The 16,189-nt window shown below is 38.6% G+C and overlaps 1 protein-coding gene across 1 annotated transcript; it reads left to right on the top strand.

Annotated features, from left to right (window-relative positions):
• The first annotated feature begins 1,595 nt into the window (after positions 1 to 1,595).
• Positions 1,596 to 6,227, top strand: LOC129762738 (tigger transposable element-derived protein 1-like). The gene is made up of 2 exons (XM_055761256.1): positions 1,596 to 4,937; positions 4,989 to 6,227. The coding sequence occupies exons 1-2, from the start codon at positions 3,347 to 3,349 to the stop codon at positions 5,108 to 5,110; spliced, it is 1,713 nt and encodes a 570-aa protein (XP_055617231.1). The 5' UTR covers positions 1,596 to 3,346; the 3' UTR covers positions 5,111 to 6,227.
• Positions 6,228 to 16,189: the final 9,962 nt, after the last annotated feature.

Raw genomic sequence — 16,189 nt, 5'->3', positions numbered from 1 at the left:
ATATGATATATATTTACGAAGTGATTTTCTTGTGAAACACGCAGATCCTATTTGTCGATTATGGTCAGTTGATTGATGGTTTATGGCAAGCTAATTAAATTTTCAAAGTCATCCACATTTTGTGGATGCAACGAGGGGTTGGATTTCGGTTAGTGCAATAGTCGAATTATACCACTATTCAGAATTCACAAATATATCTGTGATGTATCTCATAGTCATAGTCTTTGTGATGCTTACACACTGAGTGGCAGGAATGTGGATTGAAATATTTTCCGTCAGTCTGGTCCGAACTCGTCTTGTTCGCTCGTTAATAGATTACCTTTTTCTGCAGTGATCGGGAATGAACAAGAGTGTCCTTGAAAATAAGAGAGAGGAAGCTGAAAGGAAGAAAAAAAAACTGGTCCGTCAGCAATTTACTACGCGATCGATGTAATAATAACTGACTCAACTTGAGCTAATTTCCGAATGACTTTCGAATCGCCGACACGTGAATGACGGTACCACCTTCTGTTTGTAGGTAATAGTTGGGTCGAAGAGAATCTCACCGAACATGTCTTTTCGAAAATCAAAGTGAACGACCTCTCAGCGAAAAATGTATGAAACAAAACGCTTCGATCCAATTTTGCTGCACACATTCATGTCGAGCAAAAATCTGGCTACAGTTAATAAACGAAACATTGAGCGATTAATTGGATAACTGAAAATCCGAAACTCCGAAATTCGTTATGTGGGTGAGCAATTTGCTCCATGCCACCAGGTTCAATGCTCCGTCGATGCGTGAAATTAATCCGCCGTCAGGGACGGGATACTCCAACCATTTACTTCCGCTAATTTGCGGTATGTGAAACCGAGGTCGGTTTGCTGCATCGTAAAGGATTAGAGGTGTTCACACTGATGGAAGTATTATTCCATGACATTCACATTCCATACCTATTTCCACTACGGAAAGATCGATATTGCATAGTTCACTGCATTTCACAATTTTCGCTTTGTGTTTTTCCATATTATTCATTCATTTCATGAAGTACAATGGGCCTGATCACGAACGTCACTTCACGGTGAAAACGAAGTGAATTGTACACAACGTTATTACGGCTGCTATGAATCCGGAAGAATTCATCCGTCGTGACAACTTTGATGAACTCGGTGTTATTATGAATACCACGATACTGTCACGTCACGGGGAAAATCAAGTATATTTGTCACCTGTGTTTTAGATGATGAAAGCTAGTCACGCGGAATGGAGCAAGTTTAATTTCTGATTGATTTAGCTTTTTTGCTAACATTTTGAATCTTGTCTTGCTTTAAAAAAAATATAAACAGACATCAATTTACCCGCTTGGTGGCATTTTTAGAACGAAATCCTGACGTATTCAGAGGACGTAAATTTGTTTATTTAGATTCGCTAAATGCGCTATGGGATGTAATTGAGGACTAAAAATCTAGCTCCGGTAGACCGATTGAAACTTGGCGAAAGGTCCAATTTCGATTGTCCTATATGAACAGAAATTTTTTGTTTCTATTTTAAGGATTAGACTTTTGAAGACATACACTGGAGTCGCTTTTTACGCGGGGGATACGTGCCGCGTAAACGAAAACCGCGTAAAAAAAAACCGCGTAAATTCCAAAATCCGCGTAAAAAAAAACCGCGTAAATTCCAAAATCCGCGTAAAAAAAAACCGCGTAAATTCCAAAATCCGCGTAAAAAAAAACCGCGTAAATTCCAAAATCCGCGTAAAAAAAAACCGCGTAAATTCCAAAATCCGCGTAAAAATAAACCACCCTAAATTTTAAAATACACGTAAAAAACTAATAGTCAGTGAATTATTGATATAAAATGCAACCCATATTCAAACAAATTGCATATTGTGTGCATATATTGCGTGACACAAGGCTTCACGAAGGTAGCTCCTTGGCCGATTGCATGTAAATACCTGTTTAACCGTTTGAGTGCGGAGAAGCGCGATAGCGCTCCTCTTGTTTCTGCGGGGAGCACCTTTAAACATAGGATTTTGTCTTTCTGGAACATGTTGGGGGTACAGATTGAAAATGTCCAGATTCTACCGCTTATTGCTCATCCATTTTTCGATGGATTTAACACGTTAAGCCCCGATTTTTTCGTGCTCTGCTTCCCATTCAGCGCGCATCAAGAGCGTTTGAACAATATAAGTGTCGGTCCCAGCTCCCGAAGATACTTATTGTATAAATAAAAAACAGTCAGAGATTCAACTAGAAAGTAGTTACAAGTAGGTTTTTACGCATTTTATGCCTGTTTTATCTTTGAATTATCTGTAAATCGCTACAAGTTGTTGTTCCGTCCAACGTGCAACAACCGAGTGGTAAGTAAAGAGCTGTTTGGTTAGGTGGCATGACCAAAATACGTAGAAGCATATTTTAACCCTGCCTCAAATTACTATTTTAACAACAAATTTCAAATGTAAGAGTATACAAACTGTTTCTACAGTATCTTATATATGTATTGGCTACATTGAATTGTTCTAAAAGCATACCTATCTGTTATATGGTCGGTGTTAAGTCAGACCGGGCCATGTGACATTTTTATGATTTCGAGAAAACGAACATAAAGTTTAATGCTCTGCAATTTACAAAGCATTTAATTTTTTCGTTCAATATTGTTCTCAGAAGTTTGAGCTACTCTCTGCCAATACTGTGATGTATGATAGTTGTAAAAAAACATCAAGTATCATGCCAAAAAAGGCTGTTATTTGGCTGCCTATACGTACAAAGTCCGCTCTGACTGAACTAAATGATGTATTTTTTGAGAGTTGGTTCACTATGACTGAACAATTCCGAACAGTATTCGTCAATATATCGTCAAATTTGAACTCATTGTCATCGTTACAGCCTAAATCGCACTCTGAAATAGTATATTTTGCGATCATTCACACTGCATTTTTCACTGATCCGTTCAGTCGGAGTGAACCAATTTTATTTTTATGCAGTCGGGCACAGCGTGTGTTGGTGATGGCTAGCTCATAGTTGCGCTGTGGGAGGGGTACTCGTGGTTTGTGGGGTCGTGTGCAAATTATGTGTGCTGCTAGATGCTGTCGCTTCAGTTCGTTCGGTGTGGAACTGAACACATATAAAAGGACGAAATCGCATTAAGAAGTTATTCGTGATTTAACCTTGCAGTGAAAGTTAAAGTGAAAGTGCAGTTCCTGAACCGTGGTGGTTGTAGAGTCTAGCCAGTTTGTGTTCGGTCGAGTTCGGCCAGTTCCCAGCGAGTTACCCAACCTTGGGGGTAATCGTGTGCAGTTCCGCTTTTCGACAGTTAGCTGAAGACGTCAGCAGTATTCAAAATTTTTGATTAAAGGCATACTCTAAAATGGCTTCGCAAAAAACCGCCTTCAAAAAAAACAGATCAAGAGTGTCTCTTTCTTTGGAAATGAAGCTCAATATTTTGGATGCCCTTCAAGATGGGAAATCTGTTGCAAACGTCGGCAGGAATTTAAAAATCAACGAATCGACTGTGCGTACAATTAAAAAGAATCAAGATAGCATCAGACAGACAGCAGCTCAGGGCACTATCTATGCAACAAAATCCTCATCATATACACGAGATCCATTGATGGTCAAGATGGAAAAGGCACTTCATATGTGGATCGAAGATCACGCGCAGAAGAAAATACCCTTGGATCAGGAATTAATAAGGGAGAAAGCTTTGAGCCTTTACCTTTGGTTAGAGAAGAATGAGCCGTCTTCAAGTAAAAAGAAAGACTTTACCGCGAGTAAGGGATGGTTTTATAACTTTATACGTAGTAATTCCATTCGCAACGTTAAAATCAAGGGTGAATCCGCATCGGCCGATGTTTCGGCTGCAAATAGTTTTCCTCCAAAGCTCGCTAAGATCATAAAAGAAGGTGCGTATCATGGTGACCAAGTGTTCAATGGAGATGAAACGGGTCTTTTTTGGAAAAGAATGCCGTCTCGTACCTACATTACGCAGCAGGAGCAATATGCCAGTGGTTTCAAAGCGGCCAAAGACAGGGTTACCCTGTTATTTTGCAGTAATGCTTCAGGCGACCTTATGTTGAAACCGCTATTGATCAATCGTGCTATGACGCCCCGCTCGTTGAAGGGGGCTGATTTCAACAAACTGCCAGTGCACTGGAAAGCTAACACTAAAGCGTGGGTCACAAAAGCCGTTTTTGAGGAATGGTTTTACGATATGTTTATTCCGGAAGTGAAAACATACTTGGAAGGAAAAGGTTTGGAGTTCCACGTGCTTTTGATTTTGGATAACGCTCCAGGACACCTAGTTATCAAGCACCCAAACGTTCAAGTTGTGTTTCTTCCACCGAATACAACTTCTTTGTTACAGCCTCAAGATCAAGGAATAATTGGTGCTTTCAAGAAGTTGTACATTAAACAATGTCTTCGGTACATCCTCGAAAAGCTTGAAAGCGATGAAACGATGACGGTAATTCAAGCGTGGAAAGAATTTAAGATAAGAGACGCTCTGACGTTCATAGGAAAGGCTCTGTCTTCTATGAAATCTAAAACATTGAATTCGTGCTGGAAGCCACTATGGCCAGAATGCGTGAAAGCTGGTTCAACAGACCCTTCAAATGTGGAAGAATCAGAAATTCTCATTCTGGCACATGCAATTGGAGGGAAAGGATTCAAAGATATGGATAGTAGAGACGTTGAAGAGCTTCTTGAAGACACCGAAATTGAAGATGATGAACTGATGCAGAGTTTAGTCACATCGGAGCCTTTAGAGGACGATGAAGACCGGGATATCAAGCCATGTGATATCGAAGACGGGAATAAATTAGCGGATACCCTCGTAAAACATTTTATGGAAAAGGATCCTTGTGTTGAGAGAGCCGTTTCATTTCGGAATGATTTGAAACTGTGTATGCTTCGCTACAATAGATTGAACGAAAAAACACAGCCAACAGTTATCGATGAAGGTAGTGACATTGATGTTTAAAGTGAAAAGTATTTTAATAATATCTTTACAGATGACGAGGATTTCAGCTTACCATTGGAACGCAGACGATCTCGTCCGATTTCTTCGGATGAGGAAGATATCGCCACATCATCTAACCGCAAACATCCACGTGTTGCTAATGATAGTGATTAGATCAATAAAAGAAATTCTTTTTTCCACTTGACTACAATAAAATTGATTTATGAATACATTGGTAAAAATATCATGGTAAAAAACTAAAAATATGTTTAATTAAATTTGTCTAAATTCCGAAAACATTTGTTTGTATTGTAATTTTTTCAAATTGCAAAAATGCAATTTGAAAAAATTACTTTCGAACTACTGGACCGCTTCACATGATCGATATATCAAATTAAAGCCAATTAGCTAGTCTTTCTTGAAAAAATGTTATACTAGCAAAACAGTTGGATTTTGTTTTCGTAATTATTGATTGTATTTGTTTGCTTATAGTTTACATGATCCAAGGACGCTATATTTTTTTATGTTTCTTGAAAGTTCTGGTTTTTCCACACAAGATAATCGAAAATCAGAAATGTGATTTTTATCGTTTTCGAGTTATGAGTTTGCCGATGGTCCGAAAAATCAGATTTTTCTCTTTTTCTATAAATAACTTTTTTCTAGAAAGAAGAAGCTTTCAAGAAAAAAATATTTAAAATATAGTGCCCTTGGTCACGCAACCATATAAACTATAAAAAACAAGTACAATCAATAGTTACGAAAACTTGGCAAAATTGGTTGTACTGTTCGAAAAATGAGAAAAAATGTTACTCTATGTTTCTATATTTTGTATTTTATATGAAACATCTAAATTGGTAAATTTTATCAACAATTAGAGCGACAAAAACTCTAAAGTTTTTAATTTGTTATTAATTTTATCAAAAAAAAAATGCATAATAAACTTGATTGTTTCTTGAAATTTAATTGAAGCTTTCTGAACGCTCTATAATTTGTTCTTCGACATCTAGCTCCTATATTTTCTTATTCCGCAGCAATATCATTTTAAACAATTCCTGGTGAGTCTTCAATTAGAATTTCCTAATTACCACGGTTTTTACTCCATTGTACTTATAATATCCAATAAACTTTCACCTTAACTTTGAAATATTACTTTTTTTCTTTCTTGAAAAAAGGCTATTTGAGATATAAGACTTTTTTTTCAAACTGAGTGTATTATAGTCCAAAATTGTATATAATCGAACCATAGATAATCGTGTCAGTATATAATCGACTCTGTATATAATAGAGTGAATATATTACTTCAGAAATCCGGTTTCATTATTGTGGTTTTAGTTGAAAACCTGACCAAGAAAATTCATTTTGCTTTCGTTGGATTGCGCCTGTGAACTATGTGCTACAAGAACGGAGCTTACAAACATCTTTACATCAGTTGCTCCACAATTGGACTGTACTTGCATCCTAATTTGTGGACTATTGCTGTATTTGCCTGAAAATAGAGTATCCAAACTACAGTTCGGAATATGAATCATGCGTCGAAACTTGATTCAAATTCCGATCACTACTTTAATACTAATTTTAAAGAAGATGTCTGCATAAAAGATTTCTAGTAGATCCATACCTTTTATAGCACTTAACATGAAAACAGCATACAAAATAGTTATACAACTACAAAAACTGAAAAACTGCGGAATTTGCTAACGCAAACAATGTGTTATTGGTTTCGACACATTTTTTGCAAATGCTTAGTCTTATGAATTATAAGCTGTATCGATACCTGTAAATGTTATTTGAATGTAGCCAATACCTCAAACAATGTCAAGGCTTTCATTATTCTATTATTTATAACATTAAAGTTTAGTAAATTTACATTTGAAAATTAAGTGTTCGGAATTTGAGACAAAACAGTACTTTGAGCTCCATCAACCAAATGTGTCTATCTTTTGAGTCGTAGTAAATGATATCTGCTTCTATGAAATGCTATAATATGCATGAACAAATTCAGTTCAGAAAAAAGCAAAAAGCGTTTGAACTTTTTCACCGTGGAGAAATATTAGGTTGTCTTATGTCCGATTGGGGCAGTCTTTCTTTGGAAAAAGTAAATAGCCTTTGTGAATCACGAATATACATATTTTTACTGGTAGATGAAGAACAATCGCTAAGATCGGACGCAAATAGATAGCATCCTTTTCTCCAGAATAGTAAAAAAAAACTTGAACCCTCGAAACTGTATTTATTTCTATACAAACATTTGAAACAAACCATCTCGATTACTACGGCAAAAAACTTCACCACATATGGTTAAGGGTGCTTCAAGTAACTCAATTTTCAAATTAGGCTTTTCAAAAGGAATTACATTGCTTAAAAGTGGTATCTCTCATTCGTTCAATAGATTATTTTCAAAATTACACAAATGAATTTCGAATACTTATTCAACCATTGATCAAAATATCCGACAAATCTTTTGACATATTGTAAAGTGACAGTCAAAAAATATACGATGTTACATACTTCTGTCCGGTACTGTGAGTAAATTTAACACTTAACGCCCACGTTTAATCTGGGAAAGCAAATAGCGCAAAAAAAGAAAATGTAGAACTGGTTTTTCCTAAATGAACAAATAAATTCCTATTTAACAATCATAACATTTTCCCCTCCAACAAATATGTCACCAGAGGAGAATTTTCGATCATTGCTTTCTACGGAAATCAAGTAAGGACGCAATACATTTTAGATGTAAGGATAGTTTTCAAGAATTGAGTGTGAAGTGTGAGTGTGAATGAGAATGTATGAATGTATGAATGTGAACATTGTTAAAATGTCCTTACATCCCATCCTTTTCCTAATGAAAATGTGTCACCCTTCTAAACTCGAGTCGACCGCGAGTAATCGGTTTCCTATTTTATTAACCATAGAATTAAGGAAACATGTTAATATATTCTAGTTAAAATATAGTGATGAATTTGGCTCCTTTAAACTTATGCAACTGAGCCTGTAAAAATAAACGATTTAATTAAAAAAACAGTAAGGACGTTGGTCCAAATGACGAACTAGCCAAAGGCTGAGTGTCATAAATAAAAATAAAAAACGGGGACATATCTTTCACATTTTTTAGATTGGTGTTTGACATCTCTTGAAATTTTTTTTGAATTCATATCGCTTGGAGTCTTTTGAGTAAAATTTACAAAAGATATTTCATATTAAATTTGTGTTGAAACATATAAAATTTCGCTGAAATACATCCGAAACAAAAAAAGGGGATCAAGCTCACATTACTTACACTATTGTTGTTTATTCTTTTTCCATTCGGTTACCAAAATCGTTTCAACGCTAGCTGAAATCGAACCCAGAATCAGGTACCAATTTCGCCAAGATTGCGACAACGTTATCACGAGAATACTAAATCTTATCCCTCAGATATACCGTGTTAACCTCGAGCAAACCACAGTTATTTAACTCAATTCCCAGGAGACAAACATAGAAAAAATGAATTTGGCTCCAAATATTGAAGCAAACGTACTTAAGTCTTACAAATGAACAAATTGAGAAGAAAATACAACATACCGCGTATAAATCGATTCTTTTGGAAAAACCGCGTAAATTCCGAAATCCGCGTAAAAAAAAACCGCGTAAATTCCGAAATCCGCGTAAAAAAAAACCGCGTAAATTCCGAAATCCGCGTAAAAAAAAACCGCGTAAATTCCGAAATCCGCGTAAAAAAAAACCGCGTAAATTCCAAAATCCGCGTAAAAAAAAACCGCGTAAATCCCTAAAACCGCGTAAAAAAAGCCGCGTAAAAAAAAACCGCGCAAAAAAAAACCGCGTAAAAAGCGACTTTAGTGTACCTTGAAAGAATATTTAAGTTTTAAATAAGGAAAAAATGAATCTATCATTGCAAAGCATTTCAATTAATAATTTTTAAATTATTCTATAGTTCTTTTTCCATAATTTTGATGTCCGTCTAAAGAAAATCTGAATCATTTTATGCTTTTGGCAAATTCCTTGAAACTCATCAGATGTTTCATATGAAAATTATGCTTCTGACCGACGCTACTGACCAGTTTCTGTTTAAATAATTATACCAAAACTCATGTCCCGTATATCAAATTACACGAGAATGGGAAGGATAAAACGATTAAACTTCAGAATCCCATATGGGAGCAACTCAGATTATACTGATCATGAGATAAATTCGGGTTTATTCTGAGATATAGAAGATATTATTATTCATCAAAATTGTAGAAACACAATCCCATATGTTCAACAACTACATATCTATAACTACAACTACATCTATATGTTCAACAACTACATTATACCAACTATTCCTCCTCATCTTTGAAACAGCGTTTGATTCAGTAAACTAACGCACCAAGCAAATGATTCTTGGAATGACTCCGAATAGTTAGATTGAAATACCGAATCATCTAGGTATAATCGCCAACTTGTCATTCTAAAACATACGTTCAATTCGCCCGAAATTATGCAACTGACATATCTCTTATAAACGGGAATGAATTCTTTCACTTCATGGAGTTTATTTTTACACGCAACTGTCCGTGACAATGGTGATAGACACAGGGCCTGATCACAAACATCACTGCCACTGCCGCTTTCACGTCACTTATATTAGGTTGTCAAAAAAGTCCTGCGGTATTTCCGCGAGGTGTCGTTGTAAGCGCGTAGTTCTCGTTGTATTCATTGTATCGAGTCATACTATAGCTTGTTGGAAAGGTATTTTTGCGTGCTATAATATAGTCCTTGACAGTGTTTTGTTTGGTTAAGTCGTTCGTGAGTTATAGTGTCGCAAATATGGAGCAAAATAAAGAGAAAATCCGACATATTTTACAGTACTACTATGACAAAGGCAAAAATGCATCTCAAGCTGCCAATAAAATTTGTACAGTTTATGGACCCGATACAGTTTCCATTTCCACCGCACAACGATGGTCGTCGAAGATGCGCCACGCTCCGGAAGGCCTGTCGTCGAAAATTGTGACAAAATCGCTGAATTAGCCGAGAAAAACCGGCATAGTAGCAGCCGTAGCATCGGCCAAGAGCTGGGGATAAGTCATCAAACCGTTATTAACCATTTGAAGAAGCTTGGATTCACAAAGAAGCTCGATGTACGGGTGCCACATACGTTGACGCAACAAAACATCTTTGACCGTATCGACGCATGTGAATCGCTGCTGAATCGCAACAAAATCGACCCGTTTCTGAAGCGGATGGTGACTGGCGATGAAAAGTGGGTCACTTACGACAACGTGAAGCGCAAACGGTCGTGGTCGAAGCCCACTGAAGCGGCTCAGACGGTGGCCAAGCCCTCATTAACGGCCAGGAAGGTTCTGCTGTGTGTTTGGTGGGATTGTCAAGGAATAATCTATTATGAGCTGCTTCCCTACGGCCAAACGCTCAATTCGGACCTGTACTGCCAACAACTGGACCGCTTGAAGGTAGTACTCATGAAGAAGAGGCCATCTTTGATAAAAAGAGGCCGCATTGTCTTCCATCAGGACAACGCCAGGCCACACACTTCTTTGGTGACGCGCCAGAAGCTCCGGGAGCTCGGATGGGAGGTTCTTTTGCATCCGCCGTATAGTCCGGACCTTGCACCATGTGACTACCACCTGTTTTTGTCCATGACGAACGAGCTGGGTAGTCAGAAGTTAGCCACAAAAGAGGCCTGTGAAAATTGGCTATCCGATTTTTTTGCCAATAAGGAAGCGAGCTTCTATAACAGGGGTATTATGAACTTGGCATCTCGTTGGGAACAAGTCATCGAACAAAACGGCGCATATTTGACTTAAAACAGATGATTGTAACTAATTTTATGAACAAATGAAAATACCGCAGGACTTTTTTGACAGCCTAATATTTCACTTAATCTTTTTGTGTCTACCATCATTGTCACGGACAGTTGCGTTTAAAAATGAACTCCGTGAAGTGAAAGTGTTCATTCTCGTTTATAAGAGACATGTTGGTTGCATAATGTCGGGTGTTTGAACATTGTGTCGATGCATAATTTGCCGCGATGCATAATTTCGGACGTTTGAACGTTATGTAGGTAAAATTAATACAGCGTTCGAGATAATATTCCATTTAATTAATCGTATATTTTAGATCGACAAGTTTGCGATTATTCCTCGATGATTAGTTTGCTGAATCAAATGCTGGCTCAAAGATGAGGAGGAATAGTTGGTTGCTCGGGATTAATGTAGTTGTTGAACATATGGGAATGTAATTTTACGCTAGAGATAAAACATGACTATTATGTTTAATAACCGAAATCTCGCATACTCTTGTACTTAGCTCTGTCTTACTCATTTGAATAGTGAGAAATATTTAGAATCATTTTTTATGAACCGTTTCTACAATTTTGATGAATAATATCTTCTATATCTCAGAACAAACTCGAATTTATCCACCTCAGAAGCAGTTTTCCTCATAAAAAACATCTGATGGGTTTCAATGAATTTGACAAAAGCGGAAAGTGATTCAGATTTTCTTTAGACGGATATCAAAATAATGAAAAAAGAACTAGAGGAGAATTTAAAAACAGTATCTTGTGAATGCTTTGCAATTATAGACTTATTTTGTCCTTGTTTGAAACTTATTATCACTTTTTAAATATTCTTTCATTCAAAGTATGTCTTCAAAACAATACCGTTGAAAATATCTATAACGTAAAAAGTTATAACTATCGTCCTGATTCTGGTCTGATCCGCCAATTGTGAATGTATGAATTACAAAAAACTAGCTCTGCAATGTTGGAAAAACTTTTCAATTATTATTTCATATTCAAAATATCAACAATTCAATATTATACATAATCAATCATGATCGTATTTGGGCCAGTGGCCTCCATTGCTATTTTATGGTACTGCAACTCTCTCTTAGTCTAATCCTAAAAATAGAAACAAAAAATTTCAGTTCATTCAGGACAATCGAAAGTAGTCCTCCGCCATGTTTCAATGGGCCTACGGGAACTACATTATTAATCCTTAATTACATCCCATAGCGCATTTACCGAATCCAAATAAAGGGTGTGTCACATCAAATTGCATCACGGAAAAAACGCTGTAGAAATTCGCCCAGTAGACCGATCCTTTTGAAAATTTTAGACAGTAAAATAAAAACTATTAAACAACTTTTGGCATTTCCTTTTTATTCATACTTCGAGCCCAAGCCCGTATGCTCGCACCTTCCTCTTTACCCCGTCCATAAGGTTCTGTACAACGTCAGGTTGTAGTTTTTTTTGAACAGAAATCCATTTTCTCTTGAAGTCCGCCTCCGATTTGACAACTTTTGGGTTCTTCCGGAGGGCCTGCTTCATAATCGCCCAATATTTCTCTATTGGGCGAAGCTCCGGCGCGTTGGGCGGGTTCATTTCCTTTGGCACGAAGGTGACCCCGTTGGTTTCGTACCACTCCAACTCGTCCTTTGAATAGTGGCACGAAGCGAGATCCGGCCAAAAGATGGTTGGGCCCTCGTGCTGCTTCAATAGTGGTAGTAAGCGCTTCTGTAGGCTCTCCTTACGGTAAACCTGCCCGTTTACCGTGCCGGTCATCACGAAGGGGGGCTCCGCTTTCCGCAAGAGCAGATCGCTTGCCACACCATGTACTTTTTGGCAAACTTGGATAGTTTCTGCTTGCGAATCTCCTCCGGAACGCTGAATTTGTCCTCTGCGGAGAAGAACAACAGGCCCGGCAGCTGACGAAAGTCCGCTTTGACGTAGGTTTCGTCGTCCATTACCAGGCAATGCAGCTTCGTCAGCATTTCGGTATACAGCTTCCGGGCTCGCGTCTTCCCCACCATGTTTTGCCTTTCGTCGCGGTTAGGAGCCTTCTGAACCTTGTATGTACGCAGGCCCTTCCGCTGCTTGGTCCGCTGGACGAATGAACTTGACAAATTCAGCTTATTGGCGACATCCCGGACCGAACTTCTCGGATCACGTCTAAACTGCTTAACTACGCGCTTGTGATCTTTTTCACTGACGGAGCATCCATTTTTGCCGTTCTTCACCTTCCGGTCGATGGTTAGGTTCTCGAACTATCGTTTTAGTACTCTGCTGACCGTGGATTGGACGATTCCCATCATCTTACCGATGTCCCGATGTGACAACTCCGGATTCTCGAAATGAGTGCACAGGATTAATTCACGACGCTATTTTTCGTTCGACGACATTTTTCCAAATTTACGAAAAATTGACAGTGAAGCATGGCCAACGTGATCTATACACTCTTATCTGATTATAAGCGAAAGCTGAAGATATAATTCCTAAAAATTAAATTTTTACAGCGTTTTTTCCGTGATGCAATTTGATGTGACACACCCTTTATATTTGTCACTTGTGTTTTAGATGGTGAAAGCTAGTCACGCGGAATGGAGTAATTTTAATTTCGTATTTATTTAGCATTTAAAATCTTGTCTTGTCTTGTTAAAGAAACAAAAGATAAAGAAACAGCAATTTACCTGCCTGGTGGTATTTTTAGAACGAAATTCTGACGTATCCAGAGGACGTAAATTTGTTTAAAGGGTGGAGGAGGAGATTCGCAAGCAGAAACTATCCAAGTTTGCCAAAAAGTACATGGTGTGGCAAGCGATCTGCTCTTGCGGAAAGCGGAGCCCCCCTTCGTGATGACCGGCACGGTAAACGGGCAGGTTTACCTTAAGGAGAGCCTACAGAAGCGCTTACTACCACTATTGAAGCAGCACGAGGGCCCAACCATCTTTTGGCCGGATCTCGCTTCGTGCCACTATTCAAAGGACGAGTTGGAGTGGTACGAAGCCAACGGGGTCACCTTCGTGCCAAAGGAAATGAACCCGCCCAACGCGCCGGAGCTTCGCCCAATAGAGAAATATTGGGCGATTATGAAGCAGGCCCTCCGGAAGAACCCAAAAGTTGTCAAATCGGAGGCGGACTTCAAGAGAAAATGGATTTCTGTTCAAAAAAAACTACAACCTGACGTTGTACAGAACCTTATGGACGGGGTAAAGAGGAAGGTGCGAGCATACGGGCTTGGGCTCGAAGTATGAATAAAAAGGAAATGCCAAAAGTTGTTTAATAGTTTTTATTTTACTGTCTAAAATTTTCAAAAGGATCGGTCTACTGGGCGAATTTCTACAGCGTTTTTTCCGTGATGCAATTTGATGTGACACACCCTTTACCTGTTTTTCTCCGTGACATGACAGTATCGTGGTGCTCATAATAACAACGCGTTCATCAAAGTTCTTCACGACGGATGAACTCTTTTGGATTCTACGCACACGGTGACAGCCTTAATAAGGTTGTATACAATTCACATCGTTTTCACCGTGAAATGACGTTCGTGATCAGGCCCACAAAAAGATTAAGTGAAGTGTAAGTGACGTGAAAGCGTTTGTGACAGTGATGTTCATGATCTGGCGCAATGACTCAAAATATCGCGCGATATATTTGAAATCCATATTTTTTCTACTCAATATTTTCTCTAATATGAATGGTATTTTAAATAATACTATAATTTTTCGGACTACATACAAAATATGTAGCAGATACAAAGTTTACTGCATGTCATGTCAACCCACATTTAGCAAATTATGCATCTCATTAGCATCTCAGAATCGTTGACATCCGGTTGAAATTATCCAGTTTGGGTCAGTTTTGGTTCCTGTTTCCCTTTTTCCCGAATGAGTCATTTGGCAAAATAAACCAGATTTGTCACTATTAACCCATTCCAGCGTGTCGTGACAACGTTATGATGACTCACTAAAAACAGGGTTTTTCTCGTTTTCATGTATAAATCATATGATTTTCAAAAATTGAGAAATTTTCCTGCAAGAATCATCGGTTAGAGAATATTTTTTAAATAGCTGAATTCGCTTGTTGCAAGTCCAATACTTTTGTAATGTGACTATTCTATCGTTTGTATTTGAAAAAATTGCCTTTTTTTGACTGGTGATAAACAAACTAAGACAGATAATTGAGTTTTATAAATTTTCCATGGAAGGTAATTACAGTAGAACCCCGATTATCCGCGAAATAGTCGGGCTAGGTCATCGCGTATAACGAACATCGCGGATAACACAATATAGGACTAAAAATGAGGACAAACACGGAAAAAAAATATTTTAGCATGAAAACTATGTTTCATAAATACGGAAATTATTGAACTATAAATCTGTAACGTCGTGTACATCAGTGACCAGATAATGTGAAAACCATGACCAAAACTAAAAAAAGCAAGACTCTACCACTCGCTTACAAATTTCGGGAAGGTTTATAGAATTACTAGGGAACTCACTTTCGCGGATAATTCGCACCGCGGATCAACCGCTCACGAATAATCGAGGTTCTACTGTATATTAGTTTACTTGCAGAAAAAATCTACGTCCTTGCGAGCGGCAGTAATCGGAACATTTGCCATGGCGGACGAAAACATGTGTGTAGGCATGTTTTTGAGTTCTTTCTTCGTTTTATTTTCAATTCCTTCTCAGTTTTCGCGACAAAATTGTTGGAGTAGATTTTACGCTTCAGGTTCTGAGTGGGACGCAGATGGGGAACGTTGGGCGGGTCGTCGACTTGGGTATCACAGCGATATTCAGCCGCTCCATCTCCTCTAACGATCGCCTCTGGTAGTGGGCCGACGCCAGATCATGCCAGAACACCGCGTCTTCGCACTTATAGTATTTCTTGATGAACGACGCAACTTCCGGCAGGCACTTCGTACTATAAATTTCCTCGTTCACAGCCAGTCCGGAGCTAAAGAAGAGCGGCTTTGATAACCCCTTCTCGCTGATTGTCATCCACAGCAGCACCTTCTTGGGGAACTTGGTGTGTGAAATAAACCTCACTTCGGAGCTCTCTTCCTTCGTAGAAGAAGTAAGATACGAAGTGCCCTGCCAGTCGTTGCCATCCAGGGTGAGATAAGTCTCGTCATCCATCACCACCGTCAAGTCGCGATTCGCCGGGAAAATCGACTCGACCATCTTATTCAGCCGCTGCCGCTGCGTCATTACCTGCAGCTTCGAGACCAGTGGACGGAACTTCCGCTTCCTGACATGTATGTCCATGTTCGCCAGGTACTTTTTCACTGTTTGGCCGGTAGCATCGACCTCCCGGCCAAGCACACGCAGCGATGTAGCCACTTTTCCCTCGATCTTGCTCTTCAGAATCCTTTGGAGCTACTTGTCACTCAGGGTCGTCGGTCGTGCTCTGATTCTTGTCCAATAGTGCCAAGATGTTGAAGATGCCGGAAAGGGCATATCCGGCGT

The sequence above is a fragment of the Toxorhynchites rutilus genome, chromosome 1, assembly GCF_029784135.1.
Source record: "Toxorhynchites rutilus septentrionalis strain SRP chromosome 1, ASM2978413v1, whole genome shotgun sequence".
NCBI classification, from domain to species: Eukaryota; Metazoa; Arthropoda; class Insecta; order Diptera; family Culicidae; genus Toxorhynchites; species Toxorhynchites rutilus.
The sequence above is the reverse complement of the archived record's forward strand: the minus strand, read 5'-3'. Positions and strand labels throughout refer to the sequence as shown.

What these genes read in the sequence shown, in the direction of transcription:
- LOC129762738 (XM_055761256.1), top strand. Translation starts at nt 3,347, where the DNA reads ATGGCTTCGCAAAAAACCGCCTTCAAAAAAAACAGATCAAGAGTGTCT. An exon ending in GCCAACAGTTATCGATGAAG is followed by an intron (nt 4,938 to 4,988) that starts GTAGTGACATTG and finishes ATATCTTTACAG; the next exon opens with ATGACGAGGATTTCAGCTTA.